General features: G+C 49.6%; 7 protein-coding genes and 1 non-coding gene across 8 annotated transcripts; 3 read left to right on the plus strand and 5 right to left on the minus strand.

Annotated features, from left to right (window-relative positions):
* Window positions 1-2102: 2102 nt before the first annotated feature.
* Window positions 2103-2173, plus strand: EURHEDRAFT_t77. Its single transcript has one exon. It is a non-coding gene; the product is annotated as a tRNA-Gly (tRNA).
* Window positions 2174-2408: 235 nt separating this feature from the next.
* EURHEDRAFT_412166 (uncharacterized protein) lies at window positions 2409-4288 on the minus strand. Its single transcript, XM_040781832.1, has 3 exons — window positions 3991-4288; window positions 2937-3764; window positions 2409-2866 (listed from the first exon to the last, which is right to left on the minus strand). Exons 1-3 carry the CDS (start codon window positions 3991-3993, stop codon window positions 2732-2734), a joined length of 966 nt encoding a protein of 321 aa, XP_040639041.1. The 5' UTR covers window positions 3994-4288; the 3' UTR covers window positions 2409-2731.
* A 145-nt stretch (window positions 4289-4433) lies between these two features.
* Window positions 4434-6982, minus strand: EURHEDRAFT_412168 (putative G-patch domain protein). The gene is made up of 3 exons (XM_040781833.1): window positions 6875-6982; window positions 6567-6800; window positions 4434-6506 (listed from the first exon to the last, which is right to left on the minus strand). Exons 2-3 carry the CDS (start codon window positions 6770-6772, stop codon window positions 4538-4540), a joined length of 2175 nt encoding a protein of 724 aa, XP_040639042.1. The 5' UTR covers window positions 6773-6800; window positions 6875-6982; the 3' UTR covers window positions 4434-4537.
* Window positions 6983-7833: 851 nt separating this feature from the next.
* On the plus strand, window positions 7834-11118 carry kin1 (putative serine/threonine protein kinase Kin1; the record flags this gene model as incomplete). Its single annotated transcript, XM_040784298.1, has 3 exons — window positions 7834-8469; window positions 8518-9145; window positions 9200-11118. The coding sequence occupies 3 exons, from the start codon at window positions 7834-7836 to the stop codon at window positions 11116-11118; spliced, it is 3183 nt and encodes a 1060-aa protein (XP_040639043.1).
* Window positions 11119-14123: 3005 nt separating this feature from the next.
* On the plus strand, window positions 14124-16171 carry clrD (histone-lysine N-methyltransferase Clr4; the record flags this gene model as incomplete). Its single annotated transcript, XM_040779674.1, has 3 exons — window positions 14124-14162; window positions 14411-15404; window positions 15460-16171. 3 exons carry the CDS (start codon window positions 14124-14126, stop codon window positions 15960-15962), a joined length of 1536 nt encoding a protein of 511 aa, XP_040639044.1. The 3' UTR covers window positions 15963-16171.
* Window positions 16172-16410: 239 nt separating this feature from the next.
* On the minus strand, window positions 16411-17073 carry EURHEDRAFT_402551 (uncharacterized protein; the record flags this gene model as incomplete). Its single annotated transcript, XM_040780148.1, has 1 exon — window positions 16411-17073. The coding sequence occupies one exon, from the start codon at window positions 17071-17073 to the stop codon at window positions 16411-16413; it is 663 nt and encodes a 220-aa protein (XP_040639045.1).
* Window positions 17074-17901: 828 nt separating this feature from the next.
* On the minus strand, window positions 17902-24734 carry cch1 (calcium channel protein CCH1). The gene is made up of 3 exons (XM_040785449.1): window positions 24664-24734; window positions 19095-24591; window positions 17902-19045 (listed from the first exon to the last, which is right to left on the minus strand). Exons 2-3 carry the CDS (start codon window positions 24492-24494, stop codon window positions 18053-18055), a joined length of 6393 nt encoding a protein of 2130 aa, XP_040639046.1. The 5' UTR covers window positions 24495-24591; window positions 24664-24734; the 3' UTR covers window positions 17902-18052.
* Window positions 24735-25267: 533 nt separating this feature from the next.
* EURHEDRAFT_455636 (uncharacterized protein) lies at window positions 25268-26648 on the minus strand (the record flags this gene model as incomplete). The annotated part of the gene is made up of 3 exons (XM_040784288.1): window positions 25268-25802; window positions 25972-26525; window positions 26598-26648. 3 exons carry the CDS (start codon window positions 26646-26648, stop codon window positions 25268-25270), a joined length of 1140 nt encoding a protein of 379 aa, XP_040639047.1.
* Window positions 26649-26676: the final 28 nt, after the last annotated feature.

Genomic DNA, 26676 nt, shown 5'->3' on the forward strand with positions numbered 1-26676 from the left:
TAGGTTATAACAGCAATCATAATGGAGGTTTCTTCTCAATAGTAAGGACAAAAACTCAACAAGCCTCTGTCATTGCTTGTATACTTAAGAGCAAGTTGAAACCAGGGCGAAATAAGCAGAGACCGAAGATAGCACCCAGCCAACGCCCACCACTCGCACGCACACACATAATTCCTTCTTTATACGCGGACCTTATCTTCTTTGCTATTTTTCGTCCAGCAAGCAAACTCTATCAGAAACCAGTCAGCACAACGGCACAATAACAGAAGCTGACACAGTCAGTCATTGCAATGCTAGATTTACTCTTCAGGCTCAAATACCAAATAAAAGGCGTGGTTGGCAACAGAGTACACATAGAAACCAAGCGTAATCACAATCGTGCCCTTCCAGTCAACTAAGAGTGGTTTGTAATGCTAAGGCTCGCCCATTATGTTGTAGGAGGCTAGGATGTCTCGAAGTAACCGGGTAAACAGGGTTGGGGGACTGCTGGCACGAAAAAGGGCTTGACTTGCTTTTCTCGTTAAATTAGTGTATATAGTATATAGAAGATAGTGAGCATCTAAATTCTCGAGGATGTTGATGGGAAGAAGGAGGATAAACTGAGGAGGGGAGAGGGAGAGATGTGGTAAATGGGGACAGGAACTCCCTCGCTCGCCATCATGTGACTGACCTGGCTACCTCGACGGCACTCTTTTTCCCGGGTTGAATCAACCACAGTATCCTTCTAGAATCAATCTCATAAATTTAGATCCCAACCCGTATCAGCATAACCTCCTTATTCAAGTACTGCGACAGAGTACACATCAAATTCCAACAAGCACTCGCACACAGCTCTCCATTATCCTTTCATTTAGGCAAGTCTCGTAGTTTGTAGTTTGTGTTCAATCCGTATTGAGGCGCCGGCTACTCTCTCCGCGATTCTCCATCCATCGATTAACCTCTACCAGAGCCTACGGTCAGCATGATGACACAAGAAGGATCCCGTAGCAGCAGATTTTTCCTTACTGGCCTCAGCGTAGTCGCATATTTTATGGGACACGCGAGAAGAGAAAAAGAACACGGTCAGGAACACGGCATCTCGCCAGGTAAACAGTCGTAGATTCAACCAGGTCATTGTTCGGTAGGAGTTCCTTCAGGCTAGCCTCCAGCTTGTCTGGTGAGTGGTGCCGTGATGAAAGAGGATGGGTTATTATATGACAGTCTGGTGGTTGATGGTATTGAGGTCTGCGTGTTAGATGCGAAGAAAAAATATTGAGCACAATGGGATGAGAGAGAAGAACGACGCGAGCTTCGTAGAATCTCCTCTCATCCATCATGTGACCAAGCGCATTCACTTTTAACCTTTCATTACAACTTGTTCAGTTAAACAGAAGACTGCAAAAGCAACTGTTTTTATTCTTCTATCCTTTGAGTATCAATGACTTGTCAGTCAAGACAAAGTAATCAGCGGTTCCAACCCTTCTATTCTTCCCTCATTCTCAAGAATCATGGACTACAATCACCATCTTTTTTTACTCGTCACGTCCTTCTTCTTCTGGAACATGCAGCATTTCGCTAGGGTAGAAATCGGTGCGCACACCTATACACATCCAGGTCATTGGTATCGACTAACACGTTACAGACTTCTGCAATACCGGGGATACAGAACTTCCTATAAGAGTGACGAATATTACTAGGGGTTAGATCGCATATATCCACATGGAGATAATGGGTGCTAATTAATTACGGTCCTTATTAGTTCACGTCCATGATTGAACTTTGAAGAGAACCCGAAACTCCGAATCTCAGATAGTCACAATATCTGATCTCCAACCTGTACTCCAGACGGTGAGCATCAGCTTCCGTACTACGTTATGCGCTTGATTTGCCGGAAACATATGACCGATTAAACAACAACGCGGCCAGTGTGCGCGAGAAACGTGATGGAAGACATATATCGGAGGATGGCAGGCCGCAGGATGACAGTTAATGTTTCTAAGAAATTCAACACATGTACCCTTCCATCATTCGAATGGACTACTCTCTTGAATTTTAGGGTTGTATACTTGGCATATTGAGTATTTTTATAATTATTATAATAAGATGAATACTAATATTAATTAGCATCGTTGGTCTAGTGGTAGAATTCGTCGTTGCCATCGACGAGGCCCGTGTTCGATTCACGGACGATGCATTCTTTTTTTTTGTTTAATTTTTTCCACTTTACTCCGATGCAGTAGGGTCACCCTCCTTTTTTTCATTCTTTTCTCTTTTCCAAATACGAGTAGAGATGGAGTGCTGAGTTACCGATTATTCAGTTTGGATGTTCCAGATACATTTCGTCTAGATACACTGGAAATATATATATATCTTTACGGAGACGGACCACGGGGTGCATGTATGCGTAGATGGGTGGAGACATTGAGGTAGATCAGAGGTATCCTGGGGTCTAGCCATTTGCTATTTGAGGATCGAGATTTTCATGTCCTATAGAAACTACGGTTTGTATGCTTGTCCTCAATAATGAAACAGGAAAACGGAATAGTAAGTGCTAGAAAGGTAAATGACACCGAGTATATAGATAAGAGGCACAAAATAGCAAAAGAATGAATCAAAACAAGAAGACCGCATGATGGGGGTATTATGCAAATCCAGAGACAATAAACGCCGGAACACAGTGCCATCGCTAATGATTAGGAAAGAAGAGAACGTAGAGGCATTAATCGAGTATTTTCAGGAATGGGACCAGCCGTTACGACGCAGAGGGTCCAGGAGCGATGAACACATTGATGACATGGCCCGGCTCCCAACCCTGGTCCGGTAATGATGTGTGGCCTCTAAGAACTTTGCCTAGATATGCAATCCTGACTGTTTGATGCTGGCCGATCTGCACGATAGCAAACAAGTGTCAGCCCAATCTATTCTTGTCACTGGAACAAGGGGAACCTGGAACATACATCTGCTTCCTGTCGAATCTTGCGTGCAATGAAACCAACACTTCGATTTTTCCCAACAGACACGACAAGGTCTAACCCACCCCTGTCGCTAAGTCGAGCTCTCACACTGATAAGGTCCCGCTCACTGGTCTTGCCCTTCTCATCCCGACGTTTCTCAAGATCATCTGAAATAAGCTCATCGCCTGATGCATCGTCATCGGCCAACTTGGACATTTCATCATCGTCCACGTCGGAGTAATCATCCGCACGATCCGCCTGTACCATATTCTCCGGATCGCTCACAATACACTGCGGCAATCGGTACAGCGCACCTTGTTCATCATAACACCCTTGACAGACATCACCCGTGGGAACAGTAATACCAGCAGCATCAATGATACTCTGCGCCGTCGCAAGATCGTTATTCTCTCGCATGAACGTAAGCGCAGCCGCTAGAGCAGCCCATATCTCCGACCGCCCCGTCACCCTTGTCTCAAAGAACTCTTGCCGCTCCTGGTCCAGTTGAGCGCGCGTCCACGCCCGACGCTTGCTGTACCAGACATGCGGGCGGATCGGCGCATTGAAGTGCTCACTCAGGGGGAACTGGTTTACCGGCGGCCCGCGGCGGCGAGTCGTCGGCCTGGCGATTTGCGAGGCGGAGGTGTTGGATATAATTGTGGAAGTTGTGGCAGCGTGAACCTCGGGCGTAGGCGAAGCGTCTGTACATTGTTGTTGTTGTTGTTGCTGCTGTTGTCGTTGTTGGTGCGCTTCGGTGGTGGTGATACATCCTGTCGCAATCGTATGTGGCGGCTGGTTACTGTCACGCGACAGCAAAGAGAAGCAACAACCCTACACGATTTCCGTTAAATTCTAAACCATTGCATATTGAAATAGATAAAGGCTGGGCAAAATCATAGACAGATCGGCCAGGGCTGTCAGAGTCTCGAGGTGGAGCTGCGACAAACGGGAGAATCTTCCGTGCAGGAAGAGCTATGGTAATGATAACCACCAACCCACGAGTTCGTCTAACGAAAGCCAAGACGGTCAGGCAGTAACAGGTGAACTATGGACTTACCATCTTGTAGAAGCCAACAACGAGACTCCATCAGCCAGAGGAAAGTGAGTTAACCCAAGAGGAATGCGTGAGAATGACCCGAGAAATAGACAAGAAAGAGTTCAAGGAGGTGGTGCGATGAGGGGAAGACGAACGAGGATTAGGACGCCATTACGTATGTAGCAGATGTAAGTAAGCCCCGGGCAGCGATCCTTGCAGTTCACCCCTGCAAAGTGAGTGAAAGAGAAGACCTGGTAGAAAGGAAGGGAAAATAAAGAGGAATTGAATCCCGATCGACAGTCAACCATAGAAAAAAATTATGAAACGCATTGACTCGAGGCAAAGTCTTTGAGTTCACATGGTACTATGAAATATGCCAAATCTCCAGTATCGTACGGTATGTACGAATACCATACGATATGGTACCGATTGTTACTGGTACGCAACGGTTACGCGTGACTTGTCACATGATAAGCTTTGCTCCATTAAACAAGCTCGTTTAGTGCCGAGTATCACATCCACATATAGTTGTTCCGAAGCTATACAGTGTAACATTACAAGACGGAAGCTACTCCATCTCTTCATCTTCATCTTCATCGTCACTCCCAAATATTGCCTTGAAAACCGTCTCTCCTGGCCGTTCAGCTTCCAGAGCTTCATTCCGTTCTGGCTCCACAACTACATGCTCTCTTGCAGTCTCAGTACCCATTTCTGCTCGACCGCTATCCACCATTAGCTGGTTCAGAACGTCCCGTGAAACCAACTGCTTCGGACCGGCATTTGCAGGAGCTTGATAACCCGCGGACTGGAAACGGTCACCAGCAGCGAAAGGTGCGCCTCCCGGCCGCTGCTGTTCCTCAGGGTCTTGCTGCACATTAGAAGGCGGTTTCACATTGAACCGTTTGCACAATAAACGGCCTGGATGGAATGAGATGGTGCTCCTGGTCATCGGACCAAACATGCCAATTTTGGCAGCCGCTACAGCAGGATCTTCGGGCTTTTCAGCAGGTTTGCTGAGTAGCGGGTTATCTGAAGACGATTCCGCTTCGTCTGACGAGCCTTTAGGGCCGGACGACGCGGATGTGAACCGCGATGCCATAACCCCGCTCACTGGTTTAAAGACTTCTGCGGCTCGAGCGAACTCGCGTAACTCGGAAGCCCACTCGTCGGTCGTTGAGCCGGGAACTCGTTCGGGAAGTGTGTCACGGCGTCCAGCACGTACCTCGAGGAATGACTGGTAACGGACGCGTTTGTCGGGATCCCCTGAGTAGGGTATCCATCCGCTGACTGCACGGGTCAATGCTTGGACGGCCAGCTGCTTATCTAGCTTTGGAACCAGATCCCAGAGATCTTGTCGTTTCTGGGGTTCTGACATTTCGTAGCCTTTAGGTGCTTTTTCGCCTAGAGCTGGCGGTAGGTTCGTTTTCCCGGTTAACTTCGCTATCCTCTCTCGGGCTTCAGGAGTCATCCAGTCGAAGATGGATTTTGAAGGTAATTGCGCCTCCCCTAAAAGCGCAGCTCGAGATGTAGGATCAAGCGATGAGGATTTGGCAGCGTCTGCCGTAGAAACGTAGTTGGTAGTATCCCTCTCTTGCGACAGAGCTTTGCTGGGTTTCCAATCCGAAGGGGCCTCGGGTGCATATCGTTTCTCCTGGGACGAGATAGAGAGACTAGCCAGGTCTGCAAGTACAAATCCATCCAAGGGTAAACGGCCATCGTGGCATTTCCTGAAGCGGCCAGGATTCCTGGATGCCATGGCTTTCTTGGAAATGAACACTGGCTTGGTGCTCACGAGAGGGTTGGATGCTGAACCAGCGGCCGATCTTAACCCGGCTTTCTCTCTTTGCTTTTTTTTCTTCTTTTTGTCCCCTCCGATGACACGGTTGTAGGAAATCTGTGGACCCATAGAGTAGGGGTCCTCGTCATCCGATCCAGTATCGTTCAAGACACCGACACCAAATGCGCCGCGACGTGGCTCCTCTGGCTTGGACGGCTTTTGCTTCCCAGGGGCCTCTAGTCGCCGCCCAAAGAACGGATCCGAATCTTCATCTTCCGAGTCCTTCCCCCCAGGGCCATGCGACTCGTCCAGGCGAGCTTCTCCTTCGAACCCTAATCCCTTGTGATCGTTTTTCTGGACGAAGGCTATCATGGGCGGATTGTCCGGTGCGAAAAGGTACATCTCGTTGCTCTGCGCAGCACGGTCACCGAGATCGGCTCTCCGTCGCACTTTGGGGCCGATGCCTTGGCCCTCCCGCCATCCCATCCTTTTCATCAGTTTGACACCCATAGTCTCGCCACCCGTCTTGAGGAGATCCATCAATCCCGCACGGCGCATAGTATCGGCATCCGTAGACCCAAACCCCGCAAAATCACTGCTCGTCTGAAGCTCCCTCGCCTCCTCAGCTTCACGCAGGTCCTCCTCATCCATAAAATCCTCCGCCCGTTGTTGCGGTTTCGCATCTTTAGCCCGATTCTGTCGCGAAGATACAAATGTCGCAGGGGTCCATCCTTCCTTGGACCTGACGGTGTTGAAGTACCTGAGCAAGAAGCACTTTTTAGTGTCGCTGTTCCATGCGAAGGATGGATCGTGAGCTCACCCGGCGCTGAAACCACCGGTGAAGGCGCCATGCAAGCGTTTCCTTCCCCGGTCATCGGTTACTTCCTGTTTCCAGATCGGCATGTAGGATCCATCGTCGCGCACGTTGGGGTCGAGTGGGGGGAGGGGCGTTCCATAGAAGGCGTAAGGGGATTGGTGGGCTTGGAGGTCTTCCTCGAAGGCTGCGCGGGTTCTTTTGCTGGCCATGGTTTATTATAGCTTAGGGGGATTCATTCTGGATGGAGATTCCATGTCGTCAATTTTCAAACTTCTCACGGGTATCACAGTAGTGTAACAGGTACAACCCACCCTGTGCGATATGCAGAAATTAAGGGAGGCGATCCGAAACAAGCTGGAATCGAGGTGACTGAGAGAGTGAAACACTGGCGCAACTGTTTGCAGAAGAATGAAATGACGAGGCCGCGTGGAAAATGTACCGCCACGATGAATGTGGCTAGTGACCCTACTCCGGAGTACGTACAGAGCAGAACCCATAACAAAACATTAATGCAAAAAGAAAGAAAGAAAGAAAAAAAAAGAACTTTTAAGAGTCATGAGAAATATGCTGTCAGTTTCTCGTGCTCGATTTGTGCCCAAGTCAGCTGTCTCTACAGTCTTCTGTAGTATACAGTACCGAGTGCTACTCTGCTGTACTGCTGTATTGCTGTACTGCTGCTGTACATGTCCATCGTAATGTCTGCCACAGCACGATTCTATTTATTCTCTCTTCTCTAAATAAGGTCGTCCTCTGTTGTATAAGTCCTCTGTATACATACTACTGTATAGTGCTGTAAATAGAACGCATGCCCCTGGCCCCGTTTTGTTTCTCCGCAGCCGCATCTGCTTCGTTTCTCATTATTCTCTCACTCACCACCTTCTCTCATCTTCTCTCCATCTCGTCTCACCTTTTCCTCTTTTTATTTACTGTTTCTACTCTTTTCAATTGCTTGCTTCTATTCTTCTTTTCTCTCTCCCCTAAGAACTCTCATTGACGTCTTTGAGCCTGACGTGACCTAGTCAGCTCCCCGCTCCCCGACCGTCTGCAACCGTTGCCCGAGTCGTTCTTTTATTCCTCTTGACTCTCTTGGCTGGTCTATTTATTCTACATTATCTCCCGCCATTTCCTCAACCAACCTAACCGATCGATCGGAATATACCATAATAGATCTGGTTGACTGCTCGTGCGCTGGGGATTCGTCTCGCCCCGGGGGGTAGAGAGTGAAAGAGGGTACAGCTGTTTTTTCTTTGATCTGTCCTACCTGTTCGTGATGTCCACTGCTGCCTCATCATCTGCGTCGCCAACGGTTGTTCGCAGCCATTCTACCTCGTCTCGTCCCCAAACCAACGGTCCGCCCTCGTCCGATCTTCCCCATCGAACTAGAAGTGTCGCGGTTCGGCCCTCAACCGCATCCCAGCCTTCCCAGCCGCCCCATCAATCCCAACACCTCCAGTCCCCTGGCCAACTTAGAACACAGGCCTATGAGCGCCATCCTCCCCCGTCCAATAAGGCTGTTTTTGACAATTTAGCTCGTCGCGATCCCGAAGTCGCTAGAGGAAATCATCCGCCTCCCACTCGTCGCAGTTATTCCCGAGAACGTTCCCAGGAACGTGCCGCCGCATACCACTCTGATACCGCCCCGAAGAGACACCAGCGCAACCTTTCCGTTCAGGGTCACCAACGCGACAGCATCGACATGGCTACGGCTGGAGCTGCCACGGCCGAAGGGTCTACCGGCCCTCCACAGGCGGGCTCTGGTGCGCAAGTGCACTCTGCTGCGTCTGCGGCACCAAAACGTCGCACCATGATTACGACGCCATCCGGCCAGTGGGCGCTCGGGAAAACGATTGGTGCTGGTAGTATGGGAAAAGTAAAATTGGCAAAGAACATGGAAACCGGTGAACAGGTGAGTTCATCCTCCTTCGCTCGGGAGGCAAGGTTAACATGAATGTAGGCGGCCGTCAAGATTGTACCTAGACAGTCCTTCGAAGAGCATCGCAGTGCGCGTGAGGCGGAAAGGGCCGATCGCTCCAAAGAAATCCGAACCGCCCGTGAATCCGCCATTGTTAGTCTCGTGAGCCATCCGTACATCTGTGGCATGCGCGATGTCGTGCGCACCACCTACCATTGGTATATGCTCTTCGAATACGTCAACGGGGGCCAGATGCTCGACTATATCATTTCGCATGGCAAACTCAAAGAAAAGCAGGCCCGCAAGTTTGCCCGACAAATCGCCAGCGCGTTGGACTACTGTCATCGCAACAGCATTGTTCACCGTGATCTCAAGATCGAGAACATTTTGATCAGCAAAACGGGTGACATCAAGATCATTGACTTTGGTCTGAGCAATCTGTTTTCCCCAAGAAGCCTTCTCAAAACATTCTGTGGCAGTCTTTACTTTGCCGCTCCGGAACTGCTGCAGGCCAGGCAGTATACCGGACCCGAGGTTGATGTATGGAGTTTTGGAATTGTTTTATATGTTTTAGTATGCGGAAAGGTGCCTTTTGACGATCAGAGCATGCCGCAGCTGCATGCGAAGATCAAGAAAGGTAATGTCGAGTACCCACAGGGACTCACTAACGGTAAGCTTCTCTTACGACATATATTCCCGAAATGCGCTTACTGAGCTGGTCTAGAGTGCCGCCACATCATTTCACGCATGTTGGTCACGGATCCAAAGCAACGTGCCAGCTTGACGGAAATCATGAGCCACCCTTGGATGAACAAAGGATTCAGCAGCCCGCCAGAAAACTATCTTCCCACCCGTGAACCAGTGCAGCTCCCATTGGATTCCGATGTGATTGAGAAAATGACAGGATTTGACTTTGGATCGCCGGAGTACATTACAACGCAGCTCACCAAGGTCATCGAGTCGGAGGAGTACCAGAATGCCGTGAACAACTATCGCGAGCAACCGCCCCCGAGTCTGCCGGAAAAGAAGCGGGGGATGTTTGAATTTTACAAACGGCGGAATTCGGCCAGCAGAGATACTCTGTCGAATCCTTCTGCCGAGGCCGTACAGCTTGGAAGCGATCCTCTGAATGCGTACAGTCCGTTATTGTCGGTGTACTATCTAGTCAAGGAGAAGCTGGATAGAGAACGAACCGAGACCAAGCCCGGTGCTCTTGGTCTGCCACATGGAGCCGGTGACAGCATGCTGCAAATGCCGGACCTTCCGGCGCCAGAAGCCGCTCATACCAACCAGTATCAAATCCCCGGGGAGAGTGATACTGGTCGCAGATCCCGTCCTAGGGCCAGGACCCACGGTGATGATGAACTTGGGGATGGTGTCAAGAACCTCAACCTTGGCCCGCAGCCTGGACAGGCGTCGTCTGCCCAGCCTGGATCCCAGCCAGGAACCCCTGCGAAGAAGGAAAGCACTGCTGCAGGCATCTTGAGACGATTCAGCACGCGTCGAACCAAGGACCGCGGCCGTGATACGGAGCGTCCTCAGTTCGGACATAGCCACACACCGTCGTTGAACGTCCAGCCACCTGCAGACTCGGCTTCTCCTCTTCACCGTGGATTCAGCATGAGGAGAGCTCGACGAGCGGACCCATCGCCAACAAATTCTGGTGGCAGCCAAGCACACAATGATCATCTCAAGGCACCTGGATCGGCAGAGCAGGCCTCGCGATCCAACAAGTTTCTGGAAAGGTCTACCAGCGTCAGTTCCGCCGAGAACCGAGCGCAAAGGGCAGCCCGCCGTGGTGGTGACGCTGATACATTAGACTTCGCGGACGGGCGGCAACCGCCTGCAACCAGTGGATCAGACCATGTGGCGGTTAATGACACTGCAGGACGGACATCTAGAGCACCCATGCGCACTCATAGTACGCGTACGGTGTCGCTTGGTCATGCCCGTCGTGAGAGTATACAGGCACGAAGAGCCAGACGGGAGGCTGCCCGGGAGTCCAACGTGCCGGAGGAGACGGATGCAGACATCTCCGGGGCTGGAACTGCGTTGGAAAGTGCCAACGAAGGAGAGGACTTGTCGAAGCCGGTCTACCTCAAGGGTCTCTTCAGTGTATCGACTACTAGCAGCAAGCCTCTCCCGGTCATCCGGGCGGATATCATTCGAGTGTTGAAGCAACTTTCTGTGAGCTATCAGGAAATCAAGGGAGGATTCAGTTGTCGACATGCCCCAAGCATCGATCTCGACAAGGTGGTGGATGTCGGTCCCCCAAGTCCGGATCGCCAAGGCCAGGTCTCGAATCACCGGAGGCGTATCAGCCTCGGAGGACTCTTGAACCACGAGGAGCGCACGCAACGTCGATCACAGCAGCAAAACCCCCCAGACCGCAGTTTCGTCTCGAACTCCGAATCCGACGAATACGTCACCCCCCGGAACCAAAACGTCGGTGAACGCGTGGTCGGCGAGACAACGACGCAAGTGCAAAGCGATACAGGCGAGAACATGATTCTGCGGTTTGAAATCCTCATCGTGAAAGTGCCGCTGTTCTCACTGCATGGCATTCAATTCAAGAAGGTGGCCGGTGGAATGTGGCAGTACCGGGAGATGGCGAAGAAGATACTGGATGCATTGAAGTTGTGATTTGTTCACGTCTGTAAAGAGGGAGGGGGATGTATGAGCCATGAGATTGTTTGCATTTACTTTTCATTTGTTGTGTTACTTTGGTAGAACCATATCTGATACGAAAACCGGTCATCATATATGATGGAATTGCATGAGCATGTCATCTTGTCACTTATTTAATTTATCATTTCGTGTGGTTTGAGTCCTGTTGTTGTCGAAGGACTCAGTTTGTGCTGCATCCCCAGCCTCGTTGACTGGTTGCTCATTGTCATTGTCGAGGATTGCTTGCCATGTGTATACATATTGGACTAATAGTGTTGTTTTGTAATTCATAGATTTCGCGATTTAGCACAGAATGTTTGCTTGCGGTCAGCTTCACTGTCACTTCGATCTCAAAACACTTGGGTTTCCACTGGTAAATGCACTTAGCCCTACTTCCAAAAACAGGCTAGCAGTTTTTCTAAATCTACTTCTCTGTGTCTTACTGGATCTTCTCTTCTCCATCTACTCTTCGTTACGAACCTCTACTCTATTATACGAGTGCACTATAGGATATAGTGTCCAGAGATGACAGTCTGAATCAATGTTGAAGTGGCTAAATATTCTAGGTCTATAGACCTGCGAAGATATCTTTCTTCAACCTACTTTTATCATATTTCGCTATATAATTAATGAGCTATACGACTAAGAATGTCTTGGTTTTGTCCTTGTGCCAATTCCTGTGTTATGTCGGCAGACGAAACCGAGGCCAATGGTTTCCCCGATTAAAGCACATGCTTTAACGAAGCTGTAAATGATTATCTGATAGCTGGTCCGTTTAAGACGAAGAACATCATCGCCTATCTATTCTACGTGCTCATAATGTTCGCTGTGGCCTTACAGCCTTCTGAGAAACAAAGACGGCCTCCATGATCTACGGCTTAAGTCTCCATGATATTCCCAGTGCCATACTGGGCTCTCATCGGAAACAAGGCAGCAAAACGCTTACACTCACGTCTTATTATCTATCTTCTCCCATATGTCGTCTCATTGATATCGGCGGCGTCTGTGAGCTTATATTCGGATGAGATTCACAAACGCATTACCTGCACAAGGAAGAGGAAGCGCCAGACAGAACGGCGGGTTTGAATCGCGCCCAGATACAGTCTACCCAAAACGCCAAAATGGAAGGTTTGCCGGTTATGATACCCGCTGGCACTGGATGGTTAGACGAACGAGAACCGGGAAGAATTCTTGGCTACTACGGCGTGCGGAAGGTGCATTTATCGATCTGTACGAGATTCACGAAACGCTTTACACGACAGTCTGAGATTGAGGGATGATGTTACAAGCATTTTGTTGCCGCGTTCTTCGTGGTTACGAAGGTCTTATTAACCACACTGGCTTACCATCATCTTTACAGCAGCGCCTCGATCAACATCGGGACGATTTTATGCAGAACCTCCCAAGGACCATTGTAAAATACCTCGTCTTGCCCTATAGCCAAACAGGCCAAATTAGTCAAACACATCATGCCTCTGGCGAGCGCGAGCGCTCCGTGACAGATAGCTGACTCCCACCGGACATCACACGATTTCAAACCGGGTTAATGCGATCATTCAAACAGTCTAGCAAGGACTCCTATTTTTTTTTATTCAAGATTGACCATGAACCCGCTTGACAGGCTGAGAGTGACCCCTATGTCGGCCTGGTTTGTCTTGTCTTAGTGCGATGATATTCCGGGTCTGATGATCTCCATTTTCAATAAATATCCAGTAGGATAATAGTATTGACCAAACCCTAAGTCAAGTATTTGTCAACAGGTTAAGGCAACCATGTCAAAAAGTTGAGCGGCACTGGGGAGGTGATGCACCTGTGACGGCCAGGTCACGTTGTCTGGCCATCACGTGAGATGCAGTTGTTTGCTTTGTTGATAAATACGGCGTCACCTCCTTTCTTCCTTCCTCATGTTGATTATTCTCGTCGATAGCGACCTAGGTAGAACCCATGAGTTGGATGTTCCATTATCCTAGTAGAGCGCCGTGACAGCACCATGATACCATCTCACTAAACCAACTCCGGGCCGGCTGAGGACTGCTGGGGTGCGAGGATTTCCAATTATATTCATGTCGGTCTGTAGATATGTGCTGCAGAGCAGTAATTATGATTTCCGATGGCCAACAGCAGCACCCGAGCCGCCATTATGCCCGGGCCGAACAGGGATAAACCGTTCAAAGCGGCCCGGGGGTTGTAAGTTATAACCCCAGGGTTGGGGTGCGAGTATTTATACGCCCACTGAGCGCTGAGTCAGCCCCGCATTCCATGCCAGCTAAAAGAACCAGTTCAGGATTAATCGCCAACCCATACCCTATCGATTCAGACTTAGTTGTTATAAACTATATCAACCAGTCCAGAAAAATTAAGAGAATTGGTTGTAAGGGTTAAATGCATAAAAATAGGAGGTTCAGATATACGCCTTCTGATTGGCCAGATTGAATCCCTTATATCCGCTGCAAAGGACAAGGGGAAAAGTCGTTTTGTTTAAGTGTTTCTCGCACGTTTTCTTGCCTTGTTGGCTTCTATTTGATATACATTTGCCAGCAGATTTCTCAACTTTCACTCCTTGAACTGCCTCCCAATACACTCATTCTGCGCAGCAGATTGACTACAAGTCTTACGAGGCCTTTTTGAATACATTTGCATTTATTTTGAAATTGATAGCATACTGATTCTTGATTTTCTTTATATTGACCCTCATATTGTCTGAGACCCCTTCTGATATCAACCTACCTTACTCAGCACTGACTAAGCTGCCCCTTTGGCAATGGCCCTTCATCCCCAGCCCACACCACCTGCTCCTGAGCTCACCAGGACTCCAGACCCCAGAAATTTCAGCCTTCAATAATTCTAAAGACTTCTTTATTGAATCTGTTGCATGAAGTGATAGCTTGCTTGAGCTTCAGTCTTCACCTGCTTGGCAGCTTCTCTTAACTTGCTCCACGCCCACAGGCAGCTCATGTGGCTCAACTGGCCAAGCAGGCAAGATGGTAATCGATCTGACGCGGGACTCGGACTCTGATGAGGTAGGTCTTGTTGCACAGCTTTTTATATCATCTCTGCCCTCTGGCCCGAAATACATTCTTCCCGCGCATTTCCGCGACCCCGTCTCACAATCCATAATTTTATATTCCATCCCCTAAAATTTTAATACCCACCGCCTGTTATCTTGCCCATTTCTACCCAATTCATCCGTTCCGCGTTACCACTTACCGCTTCTGATCATTTACAAACTCATTACCACTTAAGCGCCAAGTCAGCTGACCTGATATAGCAACAACATCAACCACAAAAAACCATCCACTCATTCTTCTCCAACCTTCCTCATCGCTCTCCCTCCTCCTCAAATCAATTGAAAAGAAAAAATAGAGGTTCCGAGGATACTTCTGTGTCATCCCATCGTTTCTCGCCCGCAGTCAATGGCTCAGCCAACCATAACAACTACAATTACAGTAATAAAAGCAGCAGTACCAATGCCTCCAAAAAACCCTTCCCAGCCCCAGAACAAGAACCCTTAATCTCAAACGGCCCAACCCCCAGCCCGGAAACCCAACAACAAAAAGCCATCAGTGTCGTCATCCCTTCGCCCTCCCAGCAACTAAGAAGAGAAATCCTCAACTCCGAATGGACCCGCGTCGACACATCATTTAAACTAACCGGTATATCGGAAAAATACTACCCAACTGATGCTTACGAGAAACGCGCGCAAAAGGGCGCTTACCCTGCCAGGAAAATAAAAAAAGACTACAACAACCGGAGTAATATCCCCCTGGAAATAGGCCAGACAGGACCGAGTCCGATTCTGACTGCTCAGCCTTACACTACAGTACATCAGCAATTGGCCAAATCGTTTTTGCGCAAGTTATCTAAGATTCAGGGTCCGCCGGTGACACTGGCACGCGGCGATGAACGGATGTTAACTGATTTTGCGGCGAACTTTGAATTCATCAACACTTACAAAATCCGGAAAGGTGTGCAGCCCGTCCCGGAGTCGTTCAATGGGGGATGCGACTGTGGACCCGGGTGTGATCCGCGTCGGTGTACTTGTCTGTCCGAGGAGGAGCATTCGGATGACAAGATCGTGCCGTATCGGGCTGCGACTGATAAGCCGGGGCTGATGGTGTTGACGCCGGATTTCATGAAACGCACGTCGATGATCTATGAGTGTAGTTCGCGGTGCGGGTGTAGGAGGAAATGCTGGAATAGTGTTGTGCAGAAGGGGAGGACGGTGCGGCTGGAGATTTTTCATACTGGGGATCGTGGATTTGGTATGTCCCACTCCCCTTGCCATTTCTATTCAAATCCAAAATGCTAATAAAGCAGGCCTCCGCTCCCCCGACCCCATCCGCCGCGGTCAATTCATTGACTGCTACCTAGGCGAAGTCATCCCCAAGAAAACCGCCGACGTCCGCGAAGACCTCGCCGCCTCTACGCATGGACATTCTTATCTTTTCGGGCTCGACTTTCTCATAGACGACGACGACATCTATGTCGTGGACGGCCAAAAATTGGGCTCACCGGCTCGGTTCATGAACCATTCATGTAACCCCAACTGTCGCATGTTGCCTGTCTCCCGGACACATGGTGACGAGCGATTGTACGACTTGGCTTTCTTTTCGTTGAGGAGTATCCCGGCGAATACAGAGTTGACGTTTGATTATAACCCGGGGGCTGTCCGTACTAACTCTACTGCATCTGGATCTGGGGTTGGGGGTGGTGCGAAAGGTCAAAAAGAGAAAATTGACCCGAGTGCTGTTAAGTGTTTATGCGGGGAGAAGAATTGTCGGGGGCAATTATGGCCTAATCAACGAAAGGGTACGAAGTGATGTTTTTTTTTTTTCCTTTTTTCTTGTTACTCCTAAGTATTGGTGTTGTGTTGTTGGCGTTGCATGTCTGGTCATTGGTGGTTATCTTCTTGTTTTCTTTTTCTCTTTTCTTGGGCATTTGGGCTATTTATTTAATTCTAATACCCGAGCATGTCTTCTTTTCTTTTCTATTTTGTGTAAGTGGAATGTACATAGCGTGTCATGGCCGAACCATGGATCGAATCACTAGTTTATCGGAGATTTATCGATCTGCTTCATACTTTCATACTTCAATGACCGGTTTCAATAAGTAATGAACATATATTCTGCATAGTTGGTATTCCTAATTAAATAAAACACACCAAACTCCATCCTACAATACCCAGCAGACCAATTGCAATTGACCAGACCAACCCATGTAGATATTGAAATCAAGAAACCACCCATCATCTCAAAGGAGAACATAGAATCAAGCTTCCCCCGCCAAAACCTCCTCAATCCCACCCATAACAAACCGCGGCTGCGCAGGCAACGACGTCGGTAGCACCGGCGATAAAAACCCAGCGCTCAAACTCTGCATCGACGATCGCGATCCCAATCCCCGCTCATCACCGCTACTCATATCAGAGACAGGTACAGGCGCAGGGGCTGGATCAACAGGCCTCGGCTCCAACAATCCCACCCCCTTCCTCTCAGCCGCATCCTCATCACACCGCGCGCGCTCTTCACTAAGCGCAAGATCGATCTTCGACGGTCGCCGACGCAGCAAGAACAGCAGCGATGAAGATGGCCGGCGGAGCGCGTTGAGATGGTGGTTCAGGCTCAGGCGGAAGGAAGCCTGGCTTTGACTGCGGCTGCGACTTTGACTCTGCTCTTTATTTTCTGTCCCGGTAGTTGTAATTAAGGAATTATCGATTTTATTATCGCTGGCAGGGAACCAAGCCTGTCGACAGAGCCGTCTAAACGGCGATGTAGGCGAGGACGCGGGAGATGTTGTTGTTGAGCTTAGTGGGCTGACTGTCGAGCAGTCGCTGCGGGCGTAGGAGGCGGAATTGGGAGGGGAGGAGGAGAAGGAGGTGTGGAGGGAGAGGTGGCCCATGGGGGAGGGGGGTGGCGCTTTTTTGGCGTGCATGTATGTAGTGTGGTATGGTGCGGTATAATGTGGTATTCTGGTGTAGGATAGGTGTTTATGTTTATTTCTTGCGATTCGAAACTCGTCTGGGTTATGTGAAGCTGATATGACGAATCTCGAATCTCGAGGCTGACAGATAGGCTGATAGAGAGCGGACGGGGGCGCGATGCGATCGGAAGTGTTCTGATTCGATAGAGTGAGTGAGATGGACAGTAAGACGAGTCTTATAATAAAATAAAAAGTGAGAGCGAGTGTGATATTAAGAGAGTGTGTTGTTAAAAGAGAAAAGAGAGACAGTTGAAATGCCAATGGCAATGGAGATCGACGCTAGACACAATAGCAGTCACTAAATAGTGGATGCCCCCAAAAGAAAATTGAAACAAGGCGAAGCAAACGCCGTTTATATATTCCTGTTCCTGTAATTATTATAGTCCCGATGACAATAACAATACCAGAACATAACAATGCACGACAGACTGAGTTTGGTGCCTGCAAGGACCGTGTCTTTTGTATAGCCTCATACCCGCCGGATGCGGCCAGCCTTCATTTTACCAGGGCATATACTTTATTACATTGTCTGCAGACATCTACATAGCAAACTCAATGCAACGCCGCATATGGCTCAAACAGCCGGTGTTCGACGATTCCCCTCATTCTCCGGATCGATTTTCAATCGAATGATGACATTGGAATGCTGCACGCCCGTTCCCGGTCCCATTGTGACAGTTGACGTTTCTTATTTCCTGATGCATTCGGTAATTGTAGATTCAATTGATACCATGAATATACACTAAAGACATATATAAAAAAAAAAAAAAAAAAGAAAAAGAAAAACGCCGCTGCTATGCAATGGTCTTGTCACACTATACATCCGGCCAAAAGTAACAGAAGACATCCCACGTCTTATCACCAATTATCGTAATCCCATTAATCATTCCCCCATATCACTCCCCCCAATACCACCACCCTTAGACATAGATCAACTATCCCGATCTCCCGATCGTCGCTGCGTAAAACTCCGCCGGATGCTCTCTCCCCAGGCCGAATTGCCCAACGACTGCATAACATCATTCACGCTCATCGCGCCATGCTGTCGCGAATGCTCAGCTCCTCCCGTTTCCGTGTCTAATCCAGGGTCCTCGGTACTAGGTCCCGGCGGCGGATCGTATGAAGAAGTCGTATGGGCGCGTCCGCGTCCCGTAACCAGTGATGGACTGATGCTCGACCATTCTGTTGCTGGCGAGTTGGAGGCGGACATGCGGCCTGCCAGGCCGGTGTCGATCCGTGGGAGATTGTGGCGACCGGTACCGGTTGTCGGGCTGGTGTCGCCTCTAGGTAATGTGGGCGAGAGCATTGGCTGCGTGTCTTCGTCGCTGTCGTTGCGGCCTCCGTAGTTGCTGTCGCTGCTGACGTTGTCTGAGACATCGCGCGAGAGATCCGGTTGGTCAGGGTTGCCATCGTGGTATTCACCGTCGACGAAGATCTCCGGGACTGTGAATGTTGGTACCCCGCTCATGCGTGCGGATTTCTTCGAATCGACCTTGCGCCGGAACTCACGCGACCAGTACAGTGTATCGAAGAACCCGACAACTGTGTTGCGCTGCACGGCCTCTTCCACACGCTGCAATCGCGCGCGACGACGGAGGAATTCTTCGAGCCGTAGACTCTTGCTGTCGTTGATCACGTTGTGATGCGCGAGGATCATCAGACACGAGTGGAATGAGATCCCACGCTGCGCGTCTGCGGATACCAGTACCTCTTCATAGAACGTGTTGAGTCGCTCTCGCCGGGTTTGGATTGATTTGACCGGCATCTGGCTGAGGATCCGCGACAATGCATCAAGGTCCACACCATCCACAACTCTCCGGTTTCCCAGAGGCGATTTCTGAGGATCAACCCTACATCTTTCCAGAATGCGTCCAATAGTATATGCGCCATCATGAATACGCATGTCAAAGACACCCGAAAGTTCCTGTTACAGTTAACACCCATCCGTAGACAATAGATAAAATGAGAAATACCCCAAGTAACCTCGGAAACTGCTCCTTGGAGATAAAACCAACCCCATCCGGATCAAACGTCGCCCACGCATGTTTAAATCTCCGGATTTCCTCCCGACTGACCACGTACAACCCACTACTCCGCTGATACACATACGAGAAACTCTCGAAGATCAGCGACACAAATAGCGAAACAAAGATATACATGCTGATAATGTTCCACGCAATGAACAGCGATCGTGCCCATGCCGCACTACCACAGTCATCGTTGAAGAAATCCTCGCTATACGTGCACCGCGGTGGCTCCATCGTCGCGAAATCCTCCATCAGCTCGTTCCACCCCTCACCACAACTCGTCCGGAACAGCAGGACAAGCGCCCGCGGGATGTCTCGGAAGTTGATATTGTTGTCCTCTTCGTCACCAAACTTGGTGAGTCCAAATGCTTGATTCATGGCGATTGCGAATGCAAGAAACAACACAAACCATGTGGCCAAGAGATTGCCGATCGCGGTCAAACTCGCAGCTGCCGTCTTGAAGAGCTGGTCGAGCTGGTTGTTCCGCGGAATGAGCATGAGAGTGATGGCTACCAGAAAGAGTTTGCCCAGAACGTCAATCGCATGACTGTTCGGCATGGTAAATTGTAGGATCGTCGTAATAAATGTGCCAGGGACAACGAGCATTGCAAAAAGATCCCAAGAGCTTCTGCTAAATCGGTGCCAGCCGAGCCCGATCATCCGAATGACAAGATTGGCAATGTAAAAGAACGTAAAGCAGAAGAACAGGATTCGCCTAATAACTTCCCATATCGGTGGCTCATCGTGGAATTCTAAGATCAGCAGGGCCAAATGCAGAAGGAGAATGGTTGTCACACATCGCGCCCATCGACCATGCTTCTTTACTGCAATGCGATAGCTCCAAACTCGCCAGCTCTTGCTGCGGTCATTCTGGAACGATCGTTTGGACGGCGATACTTGTCGTAGATGCTTCCGTAGCTCCAGCCAGGAACGCTGTTCGGCCGTCAGGAAGGCCACTCCCGTCTGTTCTGTGTAGTTGCGCATAAACACAGACACAAAGAGTGTCAACACGAAGACCGCACCAAGCAAGTTGAACACCACAAATAACATCCCATTCTCCGGTGCAGCCCCGTCTTGCGGCTGGTTACCCTTCCCAGTGACTTTCATCGCACTTTCTTGGACATCAACCCAGCCTTCTTGGGACACAATCTGGAACAGGATGAAAAGTGCATCACCGAAGTTGTCGAAATCGAACCATGAATTAGATGCCGCTCGTGGTGCCAGGATTTCCCAGTTGGAAGGTTTATTCTTGAATTCATTAACGCAAATTGCCAAATCTCCAACGAATTCATCGTCATTGCACTCGACCATTTGACCGTTGAAAAGGTTGACCCCATAGATAGCGAATGGGACCAAGAAACTCATCGAGACGGCAGCAGCGGAAATGACCTTCCACCCTCCAACAACAATAACCGAATGGAAAGTATCCTTAGCGCTATCACTGACGTTCAACAGTCTCAATGCCCTCAGAGCCTTGAATGCTCCAATAGCCCTCGAAACACCCCAATCTTGATTCAACGAACTAGCGACATTGATCCAAAGGGTAATCAAGACAACACCGTCAATAAACCCCCAAGACCCACGAAAGTATGCATTAGGTGTCCAGAAGAAACCATCAGCAATGACCTTAATAACCGCCTCTGCTGTGAACAGAATCGCAAAAGCCATATCCGTGTATACGAACCACTTCCCTTTACTCTTATCAATGAAATAATCTCGTTGATAAATTGGCGTTGTATAGCACGCAAGAAGAACCATGGCAACGATTGCTGCGTAAATGAATGCAGAAAACGCATACCAAACTGGCTTGTAGGGGTTCACGCCTTCAACTCGCTGGTGCCCACGGCCAGGGCCCACGATGCGCTGGCAAAATTTCCGAATGGGATGATTGGGCTTAAAAAGGAACAGTGACTTGTTGTAATTCGGATGATTGACTAGATAGTCTCGCTGTGCTCGCTTTCTTTGCTCCGCGGCCGTCACAACCTCCTGGGCCATTGTTTTCGGATCCAATTCTTCATATGCTCGCGAAAGTTGGAGCTTTGAGTAGAATGGATTGGGCTCTCGGCGCATTATAGAACTTGTAACCCGTGTCCACATCCGCGAGAAGAAACTTGGCTGCGCGGGATCTTCCACCATGGCATCAAGAGGAGCGCTTTCTCGTCGGCCGCTTTCTGCGGCAGGCGTGCTGGTTTGGTCGTCTAAGAACTCGTGTACGACAGCGTCCTTTAGGAGCAATTCCAAAGCTGCTGGGCCGTGGTCCAAAGGATCCTTGTAACGTTCCGAATTCCTTCCTAACATAAAAATCTTCGAAAGCGCCAGATTTCCCTGCGAGGTTCCATTGAGCTGCTTTTGTTCCAAAAACGCTCGCACCTGGTGAAGACGTTTCTCATCTTCTGAAACATCAAAACTCTCTTGAATGACAGCAATGAACATATTCAGAACAATAAAGTTGGCCAGGATGAACCACATGATCAGAAATGTCGCAGAAATCCAGGCTGTATGAAAACCTGCTGTGTTCTCAGTTGAACTGTACAGAATGTCGGTCCAATTTTCACTAGACAGAATCTGATACATTCCCAAGAACGAAATGTAGATATCAGAGAACGAGGCGGTAGCACCGACATCCTCTTTACGAATTTGACCACGGAAAAGTTGCGTCGCAAAGAGAGCAGCTAGGTAAGTGATCAGAAACACGAAGACGATAAGGTTGAACAAACCGACGACATTGCGGAAAACAACCATGATGAGGTTCCTTGTCATCGAAAACGCCATGACGACGCGATACACTCGAAGGATTTGGAAGATACTGAGGGCGGCATACGGACGGCCAGAGTCTCGGATCGCAGGAATCTGAAGGATTGAGGTAATGACTGCAAGTCCTAAATCGAACCAGTTGCGCTTCCTTGTGTGAAATATGCGCCAATCCGATGCAAAACGTAGGATAATTTCAAGGAGTAAGACCAAAGTGACAACGCGCTCAGTGGTATTTATGAACTCTTCTCGGTCGTGCTCCATGGATGCACTTCGGAGGGCCTGTACAATAAGATCGAAGCCGATGACGATAACCCAAAACCATTCAGTCTTGTCATAAAGACGTTTGAGGCTGCTAATCTTGCGAGCAGATAAATCTTCCCTATCAGGCTCATCGATATTGTGGACAGCAAAGGCACTTCGTTTGCTCTCTTCGCGAATGACTTGAAACGAGTGGGTAATCACGGCAACCAAGAGGTTAACCATCCACAGGCTGAGAATCACAATCCCGACGGCGAAGAAAAGGGCAGACGCGAGATAGTCGCTGTTCGCGGTATAGTACATGATATCTGTGAATGTATTCGAGCTCATAATCACGAAGATGAGTTCCAACGAGTTAAAAATATTGTCGAAGCTCACAGTACCGCCGCTTGGATTCTCCTTTTCGATGCAAATCGAGCCTACAGGGCAAATGTACCCCTTGGGTCCAGAATTCGTTCCGTCACCCCCGATCCATGGCATTTGCGTCCCGTTTTCGTGTAGCCAGCCGCCACAGAACTGTTCCTCCTGAGTATAGTTTTCTTGTCCGTCTTGGCCTATCCAGACACAATTTCTCAGTAAACTTGATTTGAAACTCTGAATACCGACAATGGCAAAAAGAAGCCAGAAAAAGGATACGAGGAAGCCAACGTGAACAAGTAAGGGTGCAGCTTTCTTGAGACTCCGAAGAATTACGGAAGTACCGTTCGTGAGCGATAGAAGGCGCAGGAGCCGAAGACAACTTAGCATACTGAAGACATACAGCTGTTGGCGAGACTCGACCCCGGAAATCTGAAGGACAAAAGAGACCCAGTATGCAGCCACGGCGACAAAATCGAGCCGGTTGAATGAATGACGGAGGAACGCACGATGGGCAAGTCTCACACGTCGTCTCTGGAGAGGATCATCGATCAACTCTTCCACCTCATGATTATCCAAGCCACCCGTGAAGGTTCGTATAATAGAGGCCTGCGGTTCGGTTGGAAACATTGAAGTCTTTTTCATTGAGAATTGCCGTTGGGGCGTGATTAGACTTTTCCCCTTCTCAACCACTGCATTCTTGAAACCGAGGCTGCGATCCAGAGTACTGTACTCAGCCGGGTTTATTATGAGACCCGATACCAGTATTTTGGCTGTTTGCTCAAAAGTATAGATCACGAAGATAACAAGATAGCAATAATCAAGAGGCCGTTGTCCCCAATTTTGAGGGCGGGGATCATCATCCACTGACTTGGCTGAGTCAATAGTCAAGAGGATCATTTGGATTACAATAACCAGTAGAATGAAGGGTTCTGTAAATGGATGGACCAGCACGTCGCATAAGCGCACCCGGATAGGGTTGTTTGGTCCCAGTAGCCCGAGCGATTTCCCTTTCAGTGGGTTACTATGCTTCCACCACGTTGCATATGGTGAGTGCTTGTTATTGGGTGTTTGGCCGCCGGCTTGAGAGCTGCTAGACGGTGCATCATGAGCATAGTCCGCTAGATTAGGCAGTGTTGGGGGCTTGTCCAAGCGCGCATTCTTGTAGGATTCTTCCCTCTGTATTGATTGCTCGACGACTTCTGGTTCGTTACTTAAGTTGACAACACGCTGCGACATATTCTTCATCATCGAACTCGCGCGTTGCAAGGCAGAGCCCGAAGCCGACGGGGACAACGAACGCGACCGCTCGGTACCCCCGCTACTGCCGCGACCCCTTGGGCCCATTCCGTTCTCCAAGTGTGGTAGATCATCGCCTAACCGCGCCGACTGCGTACGACTGGTCGCAAAGTTGACGTTGTGTACACTGCTTCGGTCATCTGGGGCGCCATCCGAAGAACCGTGAACCCCACTTATTGGCTGAATGTTCCTCTGAGCCGTCAATGGGGCTTCATCCTCGCGTATATCGGTAGGAGAGAAATAGTAGTCGGGGTCATTGTAGCTGTAGGGGCCTAGCGGTATGATATCGAACTCCGACCCGCCCTCGTCCCGACTGCGCCGTTCAGACTGAGGCTGAGGATCACCAAAACTGAGTCCGACAGACGCAAAGGCGAATGCTGCGGGGTCTTCAATGGAATGCTCATCTTCTTCGCGAAGGGGGTAGGAGCGTGGGTTTGTCGCCGCCGCGGATGGTTCAATCGGAGAATCTTCTGCGACCCTCTCATAATTCCGCGATGATGATGGTCTTCGAAGAGATCGTCTCGGAGAAAATCTGCTCCCCACGCTGCTCCTGCGCCCTACGCCACGATCTTCTGCTAGGGGGATCTCCGCCGGCCGTGAGAGATTCTGAAGGGGGATGGACTGGCGCGGAGGACCATCGTCGTCAGGATTGCCGCGGTCGTGGCTGCTCGACGCCATCGTGGGCACAATCAAGGTATCATCCGGATCGCAGACATCGCAGGTTGTCGCAAGGTGTGAAAGAACTCGGTTATATTTCGGGGGGTACCGGCAATTCCTGTAAGAGCAGCAAAGTGTGTTAGGGAGCTGCGAGCGAATTGGCGTTTCGGCGGCAACCGTGGTCACTTACCTCCTTCCAGTTCTAGAGTAAAAGAAGAAAAAAGAGGGAAAGAACAATAGAGAAGCAAAAGTGAAATACAGAGATGTTAATGGATGGGAATAAGAAGGAAAAGAAGAAGCAGCCAGGCAGTGCAAGGAAAGACTAGAATTCCTCGACCGGCCGTAATCAAAAGCAATCCAATCACGGATCTTTGGGGGGAAGCGCTTGACTTGCCTCAGTGACGGTAAAGAGCCGCAGGCATCACCATAATCGCCTTCTTAAATTTCTTCGTCTGCCTTAGCGCTTATCGTATTGTTTCCCTGATACAAACTAGTATACATTCGTATCGCACGCGATATTCCAGATCTGTACTTTTTTTTCCCCCGATAGGACACTGTTCGCTGACCTGGGCATACATGGATTGGTCCCCGCTACGGAGTACATGCCAAAAATAACATCACCGCCGTCATCTGCAACATGTCTCGAATGCATTCCATACATGGTAAAAATAGATATAGATATATAAGAACCGAGTAATTGCCGACAGAGCTTTTGTTCATTTTTTCCTCTTGTCCCAGATGATTATTAGGTGATACATGAAAGCATATAGACTCTATGATACAACTCGGTTGGTTCAATCGGTCTCCATACGGTCCTGTCCCTTGACAAGGCCCCTAGCACCCTCGAGGAAAGCTTTAACTGCCTCGCCTCCGCCCAGTGGCACTCCTCCGCGACGTAGGAAACCTCCATTCTCCACTGGGATCTTAAGTGCCTCACTGATGCTGGGAAGACCGCCGTCCCGCAGTGCAACAGTCAGGCTGGCAAGGCTCTGCATAAACTGGGGCGAATGGAGCACCTTCCGAAGGATGCTCTTCTTTTGTGAAATTCCAAGGGAAAGCATAACAGCTTCAGCGACTTCCGAATCCTCGCCTGACACATCCTCGACGTCCGAAGCCAGTAGTAATAGCGACGGAGGCAAGTAGCTGAGGAGATTGTCGATGGTCTTATCATCCGCGGCCTCAATGAACGGCAATGTGGAAGCAGGTGTAAGAAGATCCTGTAGAGTAGTGAAAGGGTCTTGGGCCTGGCTCTGGCTCTGGCTCTCGCCTCCTCCCAGCGAATTCAGAAAGCCTTGTACAACCGATGATGGATCCGACGAATCGTTCGTTCTGAGACAAATCATGTTAGCCTGGGCTAGGTCATATGATGAGTGGGATGTATAGGGATCTAGAAGGAGAATTAAATAGGATGACAGTTGGAAGTCAAAATGAACAAATCCCAAATTGCTAGATGTCATGAAATGCATATAACGTCCAAAAAAATATGTACTGTACCTACGCTCTTCCACCTTCAGCACCACCCTCCCTCGAACCTTGACCCTCTTCTCTGATGTCTCCACCTGTCGCATCAAAGCCTGCTCCAGCGCCACTACCTCCGTGATTATGGCTGGTGTCATGGTCCACGCCCTCCACGTCTTCCATAGTCTCATCGTCATCACCACTGCCTCCAGGGCCCCGGGGCAAGTTTGCAATCTCCTGCTCCATATCAAGCTCTTCACCTTGTAGCAACGAGTTCACAATCTCTCCCAATCTGAGGTCGCGGGGGCTGAACCAGTCCAGATTTCCGCTCTCGTGCTGGGACTTGGACTGGAGCCAGAACAGATACCGCTGGGAACTAGACGAGAACTTCAAGGAGTAGATGCGACCGTTCGTAGGGGCCTGACCGGAGGGCTCGTAGGGGATGAAGCTTCCATCGGAGGGGACCATCACGAGATCCACCTCGGGCTGGGTGTGAGGAGCGCTCCTGGGGCGCCAGCAGAAGTGCACCAAATCATCCTCGGAGTAGAGGTAGATGTAGCCAGGCGTGGGCTGTGGCTTGGCCACATTCGCGGACTAACACAAGTGTAGTTAGTAACGGAAGCTGGAGGATGCAATCTTAGAGAGCAATGATGGCAGTCAACTCACATCCAGTTCGCAGATACCTGCTTTAAAGGTGAGGATCGGAGTTATCGACATCGTGCTGTCACAGTATCAACGTAATATG

Source organism: Aspergillus ruber, assembly GCF_000600275.1.
Source record: "Aspergillus ruber CBS 135680 unplaced genomic scaffold scaffold00012, whole genome shotgun sequence".
NCBI classification, from domain to species: Eukaryota; Fungi; Ascomycota; class Eurotiomycetes; order Eurotiales; family Aspergillaceae; genus Aspergillus; species Aspergillus ruber.

Bases quoted from the DNA above. Each gene is read 5' to 3' on its own strand.
- EURHEDRAFT_412168 (XM_040781833.1), bottom strand. From the start codon at position 6,772: ATGGCCAGCAAAAGAACCCGCGCAGCCTTCGAGGAAGACCTCCAAGCC. The intron at 6,507-6,566 runs GTGAGCTCACGA...CTTCTTGCTCAG, and splicing joins ACCGGTGGTTTCAGCGCCGG to GTACTTCAACACCGTCAGGT.
- EURHEDRAFT_412166 (XM_040781832.1), bottom strand. The intron at 2,867-2,936 runs GTATGTTCCAGG...GCTATCGTGCAG, and splicing joins AGATTCGACAGGAAGCAGAT to ATCGGCCAGCATCAAACAGT.
- cch1 (XM_040785449.1), bottom strand. From the start codon at position 24,494: ATGGCGTCGAGCAGCCACGACCGCGGCAATCCTGACGACGATGGTCCT. The intron at 19,046-19,094 runs GTATTTCTCATT...TAACTGTAACAG, and splicing joins AGTTTCCGAGGTTACTTGGG to GAACTTTCGGGTGTCTTTGA.